This window comes from Aulonocara stuartgranti, assembly GCF_965226115.1.
Source record: "Aulonocara stuartgranti genome assembly, chromosome: 15".
In the NCBI taxonomy this organism is placed as follows: domain Eukaryota; kingdom Metazoa; phylum Chordata; class Actinopteri; order Cichliformes; family Cichlidae; genus Aulonocara; species Aulonocara stuartgranti.
Window position 1 is genome coordinate 23,613,442 of NC_138951.1, and position 19,005 is coordinate 23,632,446.

Genomic DNA, 19,005 nt, shown 5'->3' on the forward strand with positions numbered 1-19,005 from the left:
GCTGCGAAGATTTTCTTGTAAAACAAACAGGGGCCTAGCAAAAAAAAAAAAAAAGGTTTGGGAACCACTGGTTTAATGTAACATCCTTTTATTTATCCTCCCTGTCCTATATATCCAGGTTCAAGGTCATGGGTTTGGTCAATCTAAGGAGAGAAACTTTTGCCTTTTGCCAGCCACTGCTTCCAGCTCATCTGGGGGAAAACTGAATTATTTCCAAGCCAACTGTGAAATGTAATCTCTCCACCGAGCCCTCAGTTTGCCCTGGGGCCTCCTACCTCCAGGACATGCCTAAAACACCTCATGCAGGTGGTGTCCAGTAGTGATGGGATTTCCGGCTCTTTTTTGAGAACCGGCTCTCTCGGTTCAACTCACTAAAAAGAGCCGGCTCTTTTGGCTCCGAACCGGCTCTTCAGGTTGTTTTGTTGCTTTAATTAATTTGTTATTAACAATAATATAAAATTATGCACAAAAGGAATTACTAATGTAAAAAAAAAAAAAAAGGTTTTATTTATAAATGTTTATATATAAATATATGCGGTGGCCCCTAGAGACAAAACACGTACAAACTCTTCCAAAACAGAGCTACCTAGATCACTTAAACAATTGAAAGCATGAAAGCATATGTGTATTGTTTGTGTATTTATACACAAGAATTCGTATATAGTCAAATAAATAAAAAAATTTTCATTTACCTGTTATTACCACACACCAAATACGGTCGTTGGTACTTGCTGGCTTGTGTAGCCACTAGGTAACAAAAGTTCAACACTGCTCCCAGCATCCTGGAGCACTTCTGTTGTCTTTTGTACGTGTTTTGAGTTTTTATGTGTTTCTGAGTTTTTACGTGTTTTGGAGTTTGTACGTGCTTCGGGGTTTGTACGTGTTTTGGAGTTTGTGCGTGTTTTGGAAATGTACGTGCTTCAGGGTTTGTACGTGTTTTGAGTTTTTATGTCCTTCTGAGTTTTTACGTGTTTTGGAGTTTGTACGTGCTTCAGGGTTTGTACGTGATTTGAAGTTTGTATGTGTCTAGTCATCAAAGAGATGACTGAACTAGAAAAATATAACTGATAAATGCAAAGCAGTGCTAAATATGATGGGACCGTCCAAGTGCACGACCAACGCAGATGTCTGACAATTTTCAACTAACAACTCATATAGATATTGAAAATAAGACATTGATGTATGACAGCAACATAGATCCTGATTGTAATTTCTTTAACAATAAGACAAATGAATGCAATTATTATACAAATGAGCAACTTAAAAAGGAATTCAAGGTAGAACAGGGTATAACAATGGTTCACTTTAATAGTCGAAGCTTATATGCAAACTTTCAATCCATCAAAGACTACATAACACAGTTTGAACAGCCATTCAATGTGATAGCCATATCGGAGACCTGGATAACTCCTGGAAAAGAAGAAGACTTTAAAATAAATGGATATGAATTCCTTCATGTAGACAGGATCAACAAGAAAGGAGGTGGGGTGGCACTTTACATTGATAAAAACCTAAAGTACAAAAGAATGGGAAGAATGACAACTGTTATTGATGGAGTGATGGAATGTTTATCAGTGGAAATAAGTATAGAAAAAAGGAAAAACCTAATTGTCAGTTGTATATATAGAACACCAGGATCTAAGATTGAGATATTTAAGGATAATATGGAGGACTTATTTACAAATATAAATCAGAAAATAATGTTTATTTGTGGGGACTTTAATATTGACTTATTGAATCCAAATCATAATAAGAGTACAGAAGAATTTATTGATTCCATGTACAGCATCGGTTTATTTCCACTGATAACAAGACCGACCAGAATAACATCTCATTGTGCAACTCTATTAGATAATATATTTACAAATATAATAGAAGGAAAGATAAAAAGTGGGCTGTTAATCAATGATATAAGTGACCATTTACCAGTCTTTGCATCTTATAATTGCCATTATAAAGTGAATAACGATGGACATAAGATTATTTACAAAAGAATAAGAACAGAGAAGACCTTAAATTGTCTTAGAAATGAACTTTTAAAGCAAGATTGGAATATTGTATATGAACAAACAGAAGTTAATAAAGCTTACGAAGGATTTTTAAGAACATTTAACACATTACTTGATAAAAACTGCCCAGTAATTGAAATCAATAGGAAACACAACTATGCAGGAAGACCATGGATGACAAAAGGACTACAAAATGCCAGCAAAAAAAAGAATACCCTATATCGAGAATTCATAAAAAAGAGAACAATAGAAACTGAAATGAAGTATAAAACTTACAAAAATAAATTAACTAATATAATGAGATCCTGTAAAAGAGAGTATTACATTAAAAGGTTAGAACACAATAAAGATAACACAAGAGATATATGGAATGTATTAAACAGAATAATCAAAAATGAATCAAGGAATAATGATTACCCTGGGTACTTTATAGAAGGGACAAGAAGTATTAATAACATGGAAGAGATAGTAAATGGCTTTAATGAATTCTTCATAAACATAGGGCCAAAACTGGCAGAAGAAATAAAGGTTGATGGAATAGAAAGGGACACTGGTGAAAATATTGAAAGGAATAGTAGCTCAATGTTTTTAAGAGCAGTGGAAGAGAAAGAGATTTATGACATAGTTAGAGGACTTAAGAACAAAACCAGTACAGACTGGAATGATATTGATATGGTAACGCTAAAGACAGTTATTGATGGTATCGTAAAACCATTAAAATATATATTCAACTTGTCGTTTCAAAAAGGAGTTTTTCCACAAAAAATGAAAGTTGCTAAAGTTATTCCCATTTACAAAACCAGTGAAAGACATCATTTTACAAACTATAGACCAGTGTCAATACTCTCCCAGTTCTCTAAGATACTGGAAAAACTCTTCATAAAAAGATTTGAGTTTTGTGGAAAAATATGAATTAATGACAGATAGTCAGTATGGGTTCAGAAGCAACAGATCAACAGCTTTGGCACTGATAGATTTAATGGAAAAGATAACGGAATGTATGGATAGTAAGAGGTATGCGCTCGGAGTTTTCTTAGATCTAAAGAAGGCGTTTGATACTGTTAATCATGAAATTCTATTAAAAAAAACTGGAAAAGTACGGGTTTAGGGGAGTGGTTTTGGAATGGTTAAAAAGCTATGTAGGGAATAGGCAACAATATGTACAAATAAATGAATATAAATCTAATTTGATGGATATAGCTTGTGGAGTACCTCAAGGTTCAGTACTGGGTCCAAAAATGTTTATTATGTACTTAAATGATATCTGCAGAGTATCGGAGATTTTAAAGTTTGTAATATTTGCAGATGACACAAATATACTGTGTTCAGGAGGAGAATTGCCACAGGTTTTGGAAATGATCACACAGGAATTAACAATATTAAAGAAGTGGTTTGATATAAATAAATTATCATTGAATCTAGATAAAACCAAATTTATGTTGTTTGGAAACCAAAAAGAAAAACATCGAAGTAGAAATATGTGTTGACAATGTAAAGAGTAAATGAAATAAAATTTCTTGGGGTGATCATTGACCACAAGCTCTGTTGGAAGCCACACATTACTTATGTTCGGGGGAAATTGGCACGGGGCATTGCCGTCCTGGGGAAAGCAAAGCATATGTTGGATCAGAAAGCACTGCACATTTTATACTGTGCTTTACTACTGCCATATATGAGCTACTGTGTAGAGGTCTGGGGAAACACATACAAAAGTAACACACAAACAATAACTATAATACAGAAAAGGGCCATTAGATTAATAAATAATGTAGGGTACAGGGACCATACAAATGCACTCTTTGTCAAAATGCAAGCTATTAAATTCCAAGACTTAGTGAAGCTTAAAACAGCGCAAATAATGTATAAAGTAAGAAATAAATTGCTTCCCAAAGAAATCTGTAAATTGTTCATAGAAAGAGAAGGTGGGTATAACTTAAGAGGGAAATGGAATTTAAAAATACAAAGTGCTAGAACAACTTTAAGAACTATGTCAATCTCAATTGCAGGAGTTAAATTATGGAACAGTCTAACAGAAGAAATAAAAGACAGTCAAAACATAAAACAGTTTAAAGTAAAATATAAAAACCTAATTTTAAATAAGTATAAGAATGAAGAAAACGGGGTTAACCCAGGACGGTAATGTTGCTGGCAATGGTGTTGCGGTTCTTTTTTGGGGTTTTTTTTTTTTTTTTGGTTTGTTGTTTTTCCATAACTTGTGTATCTGCAAATATACACATTCTGTATTTTTCATATGAAAGAAACTATACTGTGGTGGGGCTTGCTAATTTCTTGTTTTTGATTTATGTATGTTATGTTTTGTTTTACTTCATGTTTCATATGTTGTTTGTTTAATTTAAGACAAAAGAAAATTAAATGAATGAGAGGTAAAACTTGAGGGGGTAGGGACAAATAAGTAAATACTTCAGCCTACTCCTTTTCAAACAAATAAGGGAATGATATTTTGTAATGATTGTGAAGGCACATGTTTGAAATGTTTGAAATAAAAATGAACTGAACTGAACAATTGCACTTTGTGGTACTAAGGTAGAGAAGTCAGTAAAACCAGGTGTCTATTTCTATAACTGTGAGCAGTTACAGACTCTGCCATGAATCATTTTATTGTGGTAATGCTCAACCACTTGAAAGGCATTCTCTCTTTTGCATCACTGAGCAGATACATGCAAAATTATAATACAATTCTCCTGCTGCACTTTGTGAGTTGGCACCATGTCTGATAATTTAGAACTGAAATGATACAAAACAAATGCTCTAAGGTCTTCTGGGGGATTGGGAACAGAGAACGGAAAGTACACAATGAGATTTCAAACCATTTCAGCTTTTTAGTGTCATTATCCCAAAGAAAGAAAGAAACAAAACCCTGAACCATGCCACTCAGTTTGAATTCTTCAGTTAGGCTGCAGGACTGTAACAGCATTATTGGGAGTGCCTCTTTGTTTTGATGAAGTGAAATTAAAACGTGCTCTTCTGTTCCCATTGTTGTCATTGATTGGAGTCATTTCACATTCACTGCGGAGCGTCCAAGGTCACTGCTGGTTTCGACGAGGGGCCGGGCGCCTGTTCAGGAACAACTGACATTAATCTCTTGGTGACACGCAGTAAAGAATTGCCGTTGACATGTTAACCCTTCAGGATCCAGTTATCAAAACAGCAAGGACACTTGTACTGTGGCGGGTGCCGGCTGAGGGATAGATGGACCTTTTGTTTAAGCAAAGGGAAATACTAGGGATGTGCATTTCACATTTGAATTTTAAATACTGCCTGGAAAAATCTAAATACTAAAAGCAACCTTTTATCTTTCATCAGTGTGAAAAATTTATGATTATATCTCAATTTAGACCTTCCAGATCCCTCAGGTCATCTGGATCCAGTCTTTTATCAGTTCCTAGAGTCAGAACCAGACACGGAGAAGCTGCATTCAGCTTTTATGCTCCTTATATCTGGAACAAACTCCCAGAAAGCCTCAGATCAGCTGAAACACTCAGTTTATTTAAATCCAGGTTGAAGACTCACCTGTTCTCAGCTGCTTTTGAATAAAGCACCAAATCCACACTTTTAAGCTTAAATTTCAAAACTTACATTTTAACTACTGATTTTATCTACTGTTTTTTGTTTTGTTTTTTTTAATCGATTTTAAATCATGCTCTTTTTATTGTTTTTGTTTTTTAATGTCTCTGTAAAGCACTTTGAATCACCTTGTTGTTGAATTGTGCTATATAAATAAACTTGCCTTGTCTTGCCACTGAAGGAACAATAGGCTGGAAGGTCAGTTCATTGATCAATAATATACAAATTGTCATGGGCCCTGATCAAAGACCTCAGAAACCTGCAGTCCGCTGAGACTGAAGAAGTCACGTGGATGAGTGACGAAACGTTTCTCCCACCTGAAAACGCTACGTCCAGATGAACAGAGTCAATCTTTTGGACCACCTATAATTCTAAACATTTTGGTAAATGACATTGCTATTACATGTTGGTACAAACATATGGATTCTTCATACCTCAATCTTAGTATAGGAGGTCGTCTGGAGCTGTACACCATAGGCAGAGTGGTTTACTTTGACATGGGAGACCTTTATCTGATCTCCCACATGAACATTGTAAATTGATGCCTCCCTCCACAAGGAGACAGTCATGGTATGCCCATCCTGAAATCACAAACATGACAGAATGAAAGATTTATTCATTAACTAATACAAATCTCAAATATGCCTATTTTCACCATTTTCAATACTACACTTTAGTTGCACCATTACCTGCTTTAGCTGGAGCGTTCGTATAGGCACCTGTTGTTTGCCTGCGAAAACCTTCCTCACTGCAGAACACTGAAAATTCAATTAAAATATAATGTCAGTTATTGTGATTGCATAAATCTGTGTGTGTACATCTAGGTGCTTCTTTCTTGACTTACTACATCTATTATTTTATTATTGTTGTTAATGATAAATCTACAACCATTTACAAAATAATAGCAGTTGATCTTGTTCTCACAATTTTGTGTTTGTTTGACGACAACAACAACAAAAATTATTATTTTTACTTTTAAAGACAAAAAAGTAATGGTTTCTTTGAAAACCTAAAGCAATATCAGTTCTGATGGAACCACAAATATTTACCTCCAGAACCTCCCCTTCCACTATAATAAGCCCTCCAAACGTTGGGCTCATCTTCAGTGGTGTTGGCTGGGGAAGGTGGATTAAGAAGCTCCTCTGCCTTTGTGATGAGGGCCTCTGTGACTGCAAGGGCAGGAGCTTTAAAAAACTGTGTCCTCGCCGTAATGTTGATTAGATAAGGGGAGCTTGGCCCCTCAGCTCATGTCCCCTCATCATATAAGACATGCCCTCTTTGACTTTGGATGAGAATTCTTCAAACAAAGTAATTTTTGCCACTGTCTCTCCGTCAGTGATTGTTGCCACCGTATTTTTTTTGGTTAACAGTGGTTTGACCCCTCCATCTTGGATATCCCAGCTGATCCTCCTGTGTGTCTGTGATTTGATGCTATATAAATAAAATTGAATTGAATCACCTTTAGCTGGTTGCAAGATTTTAACACCCGGATGTGAATGGGTGGGGGCCTGAAGTACGGCGTCTCAGGCCGGTTATTGGTCAATTTCATTAAGGCCATTCTTGGAAAAAAAAAAGCAAAAGAAACACATTAACAGGTTCATACATTTCTGCTGGATCCAGTTCTGATAGAATACAGTAACACCTGTTGCTTTTATGTTGTCTCTTCACATTTTGATATGAAACAAACATGTGTCGCGACCGACACATCTGTCTTCTTCTTGATATCAAATATATCCATAATAGGCATTTCAGTATTTTATACTTTTTATTATGGTTTCCTGAAACACTTCTTTTTTTTTTTCTCCCATGAAAGTTTATTGAATTACAAACACTACATTTGGCACATTTAGAAACTAAGATTATCAGAACACCAAAAAACTCATTATCAGATACGTCACCTCATGAAAGCGCATGATGAAGCTTTGTAAAAGCTTTAAAAACAAAAAAAAAAACAAAACAAAATGATGCAAAATAGTAACTAATAAAATAAATACTTACAATCATAAAAAGAAAAGTCCCTGATTAGATTTACTATATGACAGCTAAATATTACACAAAACAATAACAGTCAGATGGCTGGGGAAAAAGGCATCAGACTCACTTGTTTCATGCAAGGATAGTCCATTTCACCAGGCCCAGGCTCCTGCAGCCGCCGCGCCACCGGGCCCAGGATCCTCTAGCAAGGCACCAACAAGTAAACAGAGGTGGGACCAAGTCATTGTTTTGCAAGTCTCAAGTCAAGTCTCAAGTAAGTCTCAAGTCTCAAGTCATGTCAGGCAAGTCAGAGTCGAGTCTCAAGTCACTGGTGTAAAAGTCCAAGTAACGTCACAAGTCTGAAATTTTGAACTTCAAGTCCTTTCCAGTCTTTAAAAAAAAAAAAAAAAAAAACGAAAAAAAAAGCATGTTGCAGTTATATGCTAAATGTAAATATTAGACCATGTAATTTTTAAATCTGTGTTTTTCTCAACACATGACAAAATAGTGAACGTAGAAAATATACACAAATTGTGAAATTGCACCTCTTTAAAATGCAGCTCAATTAAACCTAGCTCCAAGATTAATATTAAAAAAAAAAAAAAAAAAAAAAATGACAAAGGATGAACTGAAGCTCTGCCATCACGTAATGTCGCATACTGCTGTTTCTGATGTCATTTTAAAAAAAACAAAAAAAAACCTAGCTCCAAGAATTATTTTCACCGACAGTTCTGAGATAAGCTGCATGTTATTCTTGGATGCGGTTGTAGGACCAGCTTTAAAATCGCATGACAAAAATATCATACACATTAAAAAAAAAAAAACAACTGTATCACCAATGTAGCCTGGACAACATTTGCTAGTTAGATGCTAGTTAATTTCTCTTCAACGACGTAATCCAATAACAACCGATCTCTTTACCCGTCGGCTTCCCGTGGCTGTCATGCGACCGGCTATTGCAGTTAATAATACAACAGCTTCTTGACATTTTTGTGTTTCTTTTTATCGCTGTATAACTGATTTTAATTGAAAGCCTGCGTGCGCTAGTACCGCTTGCCACGAGTTCCCAGAATCCTTTGCGGTTCTACCCGTGAATGACGTCACATTTTCAATCTCTATATAATATGCATGTTAAATCCAGATGAACAGAGTCAATCTTTTGGACCACCTATAATTCTAAACATTTTGGTAAATGACATTGCTATTACATGTTGGTACAAACATATGGATTCTTCATACCTCAATCTGTAATAAAATAAATACTTACAATCATTAAAAGAAAAGTCCCTGATTAGATTTACTATGACAGCTAAATATTACACAAAACAATAACAGTCAGATGGCTGGGGAAAAAGGCATCAGACTCACTTGTTTCATGCAAGGATAGTCCATTTCACCTGCCCTGCGAGCGGTTAACAGTTTCTGCCAGCTGATAGCCGCCGCGCCACCGGGCCCAGGCTCTTCCTGCAGCCGCCGCGCCACCGGGCCCAGGCTCTTCCTGCAGACGCCGCGCCACCGGGCCCAGGCTCCTCTAGCAAGGCACCAACAAGTAAACAGAGGTGGGACCAAGTCATTGTTTTGCAAGTCTCAAGTCTTTATCCTCAAGTCACAAGTCTTAGAACATTTTTTTCAAGTCAAGTCTAAAGTCATAAAATTAACTAGAAAGCCGCCGCTAATCAGTATAGGTTGCCATTCAAACGGCTACAGAGAGCAAAACTCAGTGGAGCAGCCATTCTCCACCATGAACTATGGTAAAACCAAACACCGCTCGAGCCTCACAGATGACAGCTTACAGTTTTGTGTAAAGATGAGGTGACTTCGTACAGCCCCAATTTGTAGACACTGTGCGCAGAGGTTCATAAGCAGACCCGACAATGTTTGCATGAACACACTTTGAAGCATTACGTTATGGACCACTTTTCACACATAGTTGCTGTACCCATACAGCCGGCTGTAGCTTTTCATCTCACAGCCCGACACATACAAAAAAAAAAAAAAAAAAAAAAAGCAGAGAGAGCACAGACTTCACACCTGAGAGGCGTGATTGCAGATGCCGCTGAGGTGGGTCCACCTCCCCTGCAGCGGCACTGCAGACCACGCCCTGCCACACACATCAAACACGTAAAATAAATATTTATGCACTTTTCATTCACTTGGGTTTTTTTTGTTATTTTTACACAGTGTTCTGAATGATTAACAATAGTCTACAGCCAATCTTGTGTATTATTATACAAACTTTGGTTGTAAGATTCAGATAACTATTTAATAAAAGCTAAATATTTTATATGAAAGTAAGAAAGAAAAGTATATCTTTGTCTCATACTCTCATCAGACAATACATGAACCTCTCAATAAACAAAATATATGCTCGGCTTAAATGACAAACCGCTATTTTACACAGTGGAACACTTATTTTTAAACAAAACCAATGCAGTTCGCCACTGACAGTGCTTACCTTTGCACATCACAGTAAACACTGAACCAAGATGGCGCCCACGCGAACGAGAAATCTGAACTACGGTGTCCTGCAGAGGACAAATGGTCAAAATTGCTAAAATATACAACATATATGCAGCTCAACAGCGACACCTTGTGACTTATTCCAGTCACTACCTTAAATATACATAACGTCTTACCTGACATTCAGTTCACCGGACACTCATACCGAATCACCAGCCCATATAAATGAAAAATAAGTCCAGCAGCCCACCAAGAGTCATCACGAAAGACTAGGGGTGACACGAGAGCGTGAGCGGGCCTGGGTGTCAGCCAACCCGACCTGGGTGTCAGCCAAGCCGCCCTAGCCAGCTAGCCGGCTAGCTGCCATGCGGCGCTAGCAGTAACATCGTGAGAGATATGGGACTTCTTGATAAAATATGGGACTTCTTGATAAAACAAGCAGATATTTGAAGTTTACACCCCTACATTCTCGCCTGAAAATAGGGGAGGCTGTCATAAAGTTCAACATCAGTAACTTAGCGCGCACAGCTGTATGGAAACTCCGTCGTGCTAGCTAGCACGCAGTACAGTTATTGTAACTGTCAGCACAACGAAAATAAACTACACCTAAACTCGGTTTATATCTGACCCAAATAGAGTGCAGTTAATAACGTCTTACCTGAAATTCAGTTCACCAGCCGCCTGCTTCTCCTGCATTGGGTTTCCCTTATCCACGATTGAGCTCCGCGTTAGCCACCACCGGTCGATCGGTGGCCGCCTCGCATGTTTCTTTCCCCGCATACGAGGGGAAGAGACATACACCGGTGGCTAACGCAGAGCTAGCTAGCCACCGGTATATGAACAACTCAGTTATTTTTTCCACATCGACCAGCATCATCGGCCCATATAAACGAAAAATAAGTCCAGCTAATACAAAGACTGTTTGCGGAGCGATCGGGGGTGAAAGGAGTTAGAGACGCCTCACTGAAAGCCAAGCCTGGGTGCTTTTGAGTGAAGCGGCGCTAGCCGGCTAGCTAGATCATTATCCGCCGTTCTTAAGCTGAGAGACGTACTTGAGCTGTGGCAGCGGGATCCCCAGACCAAGTTTAGCTGCTACGTAGGCCAAAGGATAACCAGTCGCTTTACTGGCCAGAGCAGAGCTCCCTGACAGGCGGGCATTCACCTCAATGATGTAGTACTGCAACACATTATACATAGAAGATACAATTCAATCACAGACATTACGGGAATTAGACCAGGAGCAGGAATACCAGCTCCCCATGCACACAAGACCTGTTTAAAGGCCTGTTCTGATACATAAAGCCTATTCATACAAATCTATTCCTGGTTTGTATGAAATGAACTTGGTCACATTGATACCTAAAACAATTTTCTTTTAAAACTTATTGAACTAGGATTTACATAGCAAAGGCTTTTTACAACCTTGTTATGGAGCCAAAACAGTAAATGTAAGCCGTTGACATACCTGGCTGTTACATTATCTGCAGATCCAGCCGCACACTCTGTACATCCTATAGCCATATAAACTGTATATACTTCAAGTCATGTTACCACCCATGCTTATTTCAATATACCTACACTTTCTGTACTATTCATTACAGCATGTCACTGGCTTTAAAATAAGGAAATGCAAAACAGATCCACTTTATAGGTGAACACAGTCCTATTTGTGCTTTTCATCACCCAGGTCTTCACATATATGCTTACCTGTTCAGATTCGGGGTTAAGAGCGTACTGGATGTTACACTCTCCCACGATGCCGAGATGTCTGATGACTTTAATGGCCGTGTTTCTCAGCATGTTGTACTCGCGGTCATTAAGCGTCTGACTGGGAGCCACTACAATGGATTCCCCAGTGTGGATACCCAGTGGGTCGATGTTCTCCATATTACACACCTAAACAAGAGGAAACAACAGCCACTTTAAATCGCCCTCAGTTTTTTTTTAGTGAGTATAAACCGTTTGTTCTCTGGTCTCCTTTTACTCACAGTCACACAGTTGTCATAGGCGTCCCGGACCACCTCGTACTCGATCTCCTTCCAGCCTTTCAGGGATTTATCCACCAGCACCTGAGAGGTGTGAGCGAATGCTGCCGTTACCAGAGAGGTCAGCTCCTCTCTGTTGTTGGCAAAACCGGAGCCGAGGCCTCCGAGAGCGAACGCTGAACGAACCAAGACGGGGTAGCCAAGACGCTCAGCAGCTGCCACCGCCTACAGCAGAGTTAATCAGATAAATTTAGACTTCACTGGGGCAAAAAACAATCCAGAAGCTATTAATTTATAAGCGAACACGTCTCCTCACCTGTTCCACCGACAGAGCTGCTTCACTGGGAGCTACCTGCTCATTGATCTCTTCCATTTTCTCCACAAAGATTTTTCTGTCTTCGGTCATCTCAATGGAGGAAACAGGAGTTCCCAGAACCTGCACTTTATATTTCTCCAGAACGCCCAGCTTGGTCAGCTCTACACCGCAGTTCAGAGCAGTCTGACCTCCAAAAGTCAGCAAGACGCCGTCCGGGCGCTCATTTTTTATCACCTGTAACAACAAGATGTAATGACACGAAGCACTCACAACACATGAAAATGAGACAAACAGCTCTGTGGATTTCACACTGGGAATTTCATCCCGTCCAAGACATTTGGAAGTCTGCAACTGAACTAAAAGCAGCTTAAGTGATCTTTGATTTTTTACTGTAAAAGCCTTTTAGCCTCTTCGTTTCCACTCTATACTGCCATATGATGGATGCAGGTAGAAAGCTGAGCAGGGATTTTTATATCTTTGAGCCAGCACATTTTTACAGAAACGTATTATGAACACTGAAATTTAAAAAGAAATAAAAATAATAACATAAACTACATTAAATAAACCTGGGCAAAGAAGGTAAAAATCTGAGGGAATATTTGTCCTCAAACTTGTTTCTTTTCATTATCATTATTAATCCGCACTCTTATTTTTCCTCTCTTACTAATTACTGGCTGTTGTCTCTATATTGCATCTATATAAAAACCAGAGTGGAGCAACGAGCTCTCTTTAGTCCACCAGCACCACCCTTTATCTTACATGATGACTTCCATGGAGCCGCGGATTTAAGGGCTGCAACACAAAGCTCATGTTTTGCCTTTGCTTTTAAACACTTGTGCTGCATTCAAGTGTTCAACCAAACAAAGTGATGGACCACGTAAAAGTATCTTATCCACAGTAAAGAAATAAAAATAAAGGTTGTCCTAGAACCCACTGTCCCAATTCCTACAATACAGACACAAAAGAAGACTGAACTACCTTCAACAGTCACCAAAGCTACAAACACACCTGTACAGAACTGCTCTGTGTTCTTTGGTGGGTGTTACGGCCCTAGCAGGGCCTCCTCCTGAAGGTGCCTGTGTGGGCGTGTCACACTACCTCTTCTGCCTGAGGTGCCACCTTTCCCTTTTGTGCAGCTGACTCTCGTCAGTAATCAAGGAGATTTAACTTGTTTATTTAGTTATTTGTTATGCCCCACTGTTTGTTTGCCACTACACCTCTGTAAATAAAACCACCGGTATCTCATCCACTGCCTGCATCTTGGGTCCTTCTTCCAACTCCACGCGGCTCGCCTCGGCAGCCGTGACAATTAAAGCTTCTGCTATAATAATGCCTCATTAGAGGGCACCTTGGTTAAGCTAAATGTATAATTATAGATTTTGTTAACCGTGGGAAATGTCTTTTATCCATCTTTTAATTAGTGTGTTATTTCCTCTTGTTTCTCAGGTACGGTAACCGTGGACACAACCAACCGTGCATCCATAATGGGACAGAGCGCTGCTTCATCACCAGTCAGAATCACGGCTTCGCTGTCAACCCTGACACTTTGCCCAAAGACTGGGACGTGCTCTTCACAAATGCTAACGACCACACCAACGAGGGCATCGTACACAACACAAAGCCTCTGTTCAGGTAACAGTCTGTGAAAGATGGAGTCCAGTGGTGATTCACTCTAGAAGTGACTGGTTCTGGTGCCTTAAGTGCCTCTGTACTGGCCGGAAAAAACCCAATTAACAAACTCCCCCTCACCATGACAACAGCAGATTTCAAGCACAGTCGAAGGACGAACTGTAAGCTCCGCGGCTCTACGGTTACAGCTGGTTGTTCAGCCTAGCAGTGGCGTTAAACGATATTAACAGGGATATATTTAATGTAGGAAGGCCGTCTGTGCCGGGAAGGAGTTTCATGAGCGGGAGGCCAGCCGGAGGCAGAGGGAGACGCCGTCTGACTGTGTGATCAACAACATGGCTCTGCTTCAGCATCCCCGGCTGCTGCTCGCCTGTGTAGGGCTGCTGCTGCTGCTCACCTTTGGCAGCATCGACGCTCGATCTTCGCCTATATCGGACTTGAAATCCAAAATATCCGGGGTGGAGGAGCTCTTGGAGGAATTCCGCAAACAGCTGCAGCAGGACCAGACCTACAGGACAGGTGAAGTGATGGACTCCTGCGTGGGCGACTTCAGTGCCGCGGGGGATCGCATCATCCGGGCCAAGGACTCCATCGAGCAAGGAGCCACCTTCCTGCTGGCCCCGGACAGGGTGTACACCAGGAAGGACTGTGTGCACGCCTGCTGCTCCCAGCCTCACTGCACAGTTGCGGTGCTTCACGAGGACCAAAGGCAGCCCGGGGACAGTCTCCGCTGCTACCTGTTTAACTGCACCTACAGGAGTAAGAATGTGTGCGCCTTCTCGGCTCAGAAAGGCTTCACGACGTACAGCCGGACTCCCAACACAACGCAGGGACACCTCCCTGTTTCATCTAGCGACTCAGCCCGGAGGCCCGGAGAAGAAGCTCCTGATGAGGATGATGCAGACGTGGATGAGCCTCCTCGCAGTGACGCTGGACAGGATGTGGTTATCCAGCTGCCCACAGATTGGGCTGTGCTGGATGGCCGTGACAGCGTGGACGACCACGGGATCCGCCGCTATGAGTGGAGTCTGATTAAAGGAGACACAGCCATCAATATGAAGTCAACACATCCAGAGGTTTGCTGAAGATCAGTGGCCTCCAGGAAGGAGTCTACACGTTTCAGATGACAGTCACTGACACGGCGGGACAGAAGAGCTCCGATAACATCTCTGTCACCGTACTGGCTCCAAAACACCAAGCAGAAGTATGTACCGGTCACTGCTCAAACTACCAATTTAAGTGTGATGACGGTTGCTGTATTGACATCACCTATGCCTGCGATGGGAAGCAGCACTGTCCAGACCGCTCAGACGAAGACTTCTGCCCAAACTTCGATGGCAGCCGAAAGTCAGTGACCCACGCTGTGGACCTGCCCAGCCCTCAGCGGCCTGTCGCTCAGACAAAGAAAGCTGAAGACGACTCCATGCTCCCGACTGGAGCCAGAAAGACCATCACACCGCAAGACACAAGCAAGGCGGCTCCTTCTCAGAGTGCCAGTGAGCAGGAAGCTTCAGTCAGTCAAGACCCATGTGCTGCTGCTCCAGTTGTGGGACCCTGTAAAGGCACCTTCCCACGGTGGTACTACGACCAAAATGTGGGAGAGTGCAAACACTTCCTGTATGGAGGCTGCCAGGGAAACCACAACAACTTCCTCCAGGAGTTGGACTGTGTCAGTGAATGCATACAAAAAAGTCCAGCTTTCAGACCTGCCAGTGTGGCTCCTCCAGTCACCAAGCAGACTGAGATAGCTTCCCCTAAAGCCAACCAGAGCCAAGCAGTGAGTGACGCCCCCATCTCCAAACCATTTCCAGTTCCTCTGACACTTGGCCTAATCATCACTGCCGTGCTGCTGCTCATGATCTGTCGTCTGATCTGTGAGCCAGCATCAGCTGAGAGATATAGAGGAGAACAGGGGGACAACAGACAGCTCTCTGTAGTTGACAGACTGGTAAAAACATTGAAAACAGTTTTTAGATATTTGCTTCCTGTATTTGCAGAAGTATCTCCAACACAAACTGTAACAGCTGCATGCAGGGAACCACTCAGTCATGTTTATCCTGCAGGACAGGATCTGACAGGGAAAGAAGGAAAAATAAGGGAACCACGGACAACTTTGATAATGCTTTGATTTATCCACAGTACATTTAGTTCAAATATTGTTTCCATCACAGAGGGATTGTGCTGGTTTCAGTGGGGAAAGTATGCAGCTCATTTAAATGTTCAAAGAGCTGTGAAAAGTTGTCCGTTCATAAAGTGTGTCAGTATTTTATAAGGATGCCATGTTTCTGTATCATCTCTCTCCTGTCAGAGCCTCTTCCAAACATCAGCCTGTTTAATGCTCTCATATCTTCAACATCTCGAGTAAATTATACTGCACAGTTTTCTCTCCAATAAAAGAATATTTACTGCATGAGTCTGTTTTCCATTTTATCTGAAACATTCAAGGAGGAGATCTTTTACTGTATTTTGGTGATATTGCCCTTAAATGTGACTAAAGCTTTCATACAGTGGTGATCACGGACATAACTCTGAGATCAGTCTGACTGAACTCTGAAAATCACTGAGTGTTATTTCACAGAACCATAATTAGATTAACTCAAACGGAAACACGCGGTGTTAAACAGTAGTATAATTATCATTAACTGTCAAAGTAAGTGCGTATTTTGCTTGTTTCCGTTTCCATCAAAAATCGAATTAATTAATAATTGTTTGATTTGTGTTGATGAAGGCCTGCCTCCTTCTCCTCACAGTCACTTTTTACGAGACCATGAGTGTGTTTCATTTTTTGTTCTGTCAGTCTTGGATGTGACTCCTGAAAAGAGATTCACCATGATTCTGGTTCTCCTTTCACAGTCAGTACTGCTGGTTTCTCTCTCAGACTGACTGACACACGTTGAACCCGAGCTCATCTTCGAACAGGTAAAGCCACTTATTACCGCACAAAGTAACTGATTTTGTTGTTAGCAACGACTGAACGCTGGGTCTCGCTTTGAGTAACCGGAAGTATAAAACCGGACAACGGAAGTAGTGGTCTGTCATGGCAGCCTACGTACGCTCTTACAGAAACCTGTGGATACAGCTAAAAAACTGCGACCTCAAAACCGCTAGGGAGTTATTGTCACCATATAGAGAATCTAGATATGCGAATATTTTCCTAATCTGGTCTCTATCTTTTTCTTCTAACACGCTTACTTGACGCTTTGCCTCACCGCTTAAAGCCCCAATTAAAATTTCTACTTTCCGGGCCTCAGCTATTTCTTGAGCATTCAATAAACCTTGTATTTGTTCTTTCCAATCTCCATATGAAACATCTGCTTCAGGACCCTTATATTTTGGTACCCAAGGGGCACCCGGATACACCGGCATCATCATCTCTATATCTGCACTCCAGGTGCGGAACACTGCTCCCCAAACTTGTATCCTGTCGACAAACGCCAAAATTATGTAGCCGCTAAACTGGTGGAACTAAATCTTCACCACCACGCCTATACAAGCAGAAAGGGGAGTGAGTGGGTCAGAGCTCAGAGGACAGAAATTTAGCTGGCTTCAAACACACCATTTATTTTCAGGATAAAACACAGTCAGAACCCCAAATACAAGCTAAAATCCCCGTATACAATAAAAATAGTGTTTACAACCCGCTAAAAACCCTGCCGGCAGGAATGATTAAACGCTAAAAACACAAAGCTAAATGAATGTTTTTCCCTATACTAAAAACTCCCCCCCAGGGTCCTAATTCTCCCAGTCCCGCAACACACGGGCAAATTCTCCTGAGCTGAGAGAGACAGGAGAGGAACTCCTCTTCCGGGATGTGGACTCTCGCCAGCAGAAGACCAGGGAGGAGGCTCCTATCTCCACCTGACTGTGCGCAATCGTGCAGTCCAGCTACTCTCCACCTCCGCGCACGGCCTCCCTCGTAGCTCCGCCAGATGCAGGCAGAGGCGTACCCCTGCCCTACTGTGGATTTCACGCGTCGCCTCCCACGGTCGCTATTCTGTCCGTCGGGACTGGATCGCCGGGTTGTGCTGGCCGATCGCCGAATGTCTCGTGGCGCCCCACAGTCAGGCCAGAGGTCCTTCTTCTCATATGCTGGCTTGCACACGTTTTGTTTTCCAGCTCTCCACTTTTCGTGTGTCTCTCTCTTTTTAGTCTTTGCGCTCACTATCTCCCTTAAGTCAGTTTGGTGGCTGATAGGCCACCACGGGGAACGCCCCCACCTCACAGGTGCCTACAATTGTCCGCTTAATCCACAGTGGAATAATAAAAAACATATTGTTCAATCAACACTAAACACACACTATAAAGATGGAGATAAAATCATGCAATAGGAATATCAATAAACAAACATGCAATATCACTATTACAATAAAATCATGCAAATAAAATCGACACCCTGTACCAACACAGTCTGATCCAAAACAAAATATAAAAACACAATTTTCCACTGTGTGACATTAATAAGTTTGAAACCACCACTCAACCCATTTGAGTTCAGATATATACACTTAAAAGGGCAGGTGCAACAAGCCAAAAATAAAATTAATAATAATGTTGTCCCCTGTTGAAGAAATAGACAAATCTACAGAGGCACAAGAGGCCAGGTCCAGCTCCATAGAGCGAAGACTAACAGAAAAGGGGCAGGAGATGCATGAACAGGAAGCCAAGAAAAATGAAAGGTCATTTAGCAAGGCATATGAGTCCTGGAAGGAGTTAGCAAGAGGAGTTAGAACAAAGCTGAAAGGTTTCTGCTCAAACGAAGACCTTGTTAGAACACAAACGGACATTAAGGCTAAAGAAGTATTAATGCATGAACTGTATGAGCCTATCCGACGTAATCATACTTCTACTCCAGATGTTGTCAAGAAAATGCGTGTGTTGCCCTAACAACAGAAATTTGTGATCTCATTAGTAAACGACTAGAAGATATAGATAAGACTTTTAATGACAGGCTCGAGAAGGAGCGTGTAAGGATGATATTAAGTAAGGAGGAGTATGGATCTGTTTTTGGGAAAACAGAAACCGTTATTTCAGAGCATTCAAAGGGCTC

General features: G+C 41.0%; 3 protein-coding genes and 1 pseudogene across 7 annotated transcripts in view; 2 read left to right on the plus strand and 2 right to left on the minus strand.

The window, feature by feature from the left end:
* Positions 1-1,290: 1,290 nt before the first annotated feature.
* LOC309689090 (uncharacterized protein) lies at positions 1,291-9,094 on the minus strand. Of its 2 annotated transcripts, none has more exons than XM_082505260.1 (6): positions 8,937-9,094; positions 7,696-7,770; positions 6,644-7,153; positions 6,284-6,352; positions 6,029-6,175; positions 1,291-5,084 (listed from the first exon to the last, which is right to left on the minus strand). In XM_082505260.1, exons 3-6 carry the CDS (start codon positions 6,692-6,694, stop codon positions 5,034-5,036), a joined length of 318 nt encoding a protein of 105 aa, XP_082361386.1. In that variant the 5' UTR covers positions 6,695-7,153; positions 7,696-7,770; positions 8,937-9,094; the 3' UTR covers positions 1,291-5,033. The 2 variants fall into 2 exon arrangements, with proteins under 2 accessions (XP_082361386.1, XP_082361387.1); XM_082505261.1 differs by lacking the exon at positions 1,291-5,084 and adding an exon at positions 5,706-5,920.
* Positions 9,095-11,034: 1,940 nt separating this feature from the next.
* On the minus strand, positions 11,035-13,139 carry LOC309689828 (multifunctional protein CAD-like; the record flags this gene model as incomplete). The annotated part of the gene is made up of 5 exons (XM_082506490.1): positions 11,035-11,205; positions 11,736-11,924; positions 12,017-12,238; positions 12,330-12,563; positions 13,089-13,139. The coding sequence occupies 5 exons, from the start codon at positions 13,137-13,139 to the stop codon at positions 11,050-11,052; spliced, it is 852 nt and encodes a 283-aa protein (XP_082362616.1). The 3' UTR covers positions 11,035-11,049.
* A 640-nt stretch (positions 13,140-13,779) lies between these two features.
* LOC309689087 (uncharacterized protein) overlaps positions 13,780-19,005 on the plus strand; it is a gene marked incomplete at its 3' end in the record, with an annotated part of 31,072 nt that continues 25,846 nt past the window's right edge. For all 3 annotated transcript variants that reach the window (XR_014271245.1, XM_082505253.1, XM_082505255.1), the window contains exon 1: positions 13,780-13,961. The remainder of the gene's footprint in view (positions 13,962-19,005) is intronic.
* LOC309689859 (low-density lipoprotein receptor-related protein 11-like) lies at positions 14,106-16,625 on the plus strand (annotated as a pseudogene). Its single transcript has one exon. The product of its transcript is annotated as a low-density lipoprotein receptor-related protein 11-like (transcript).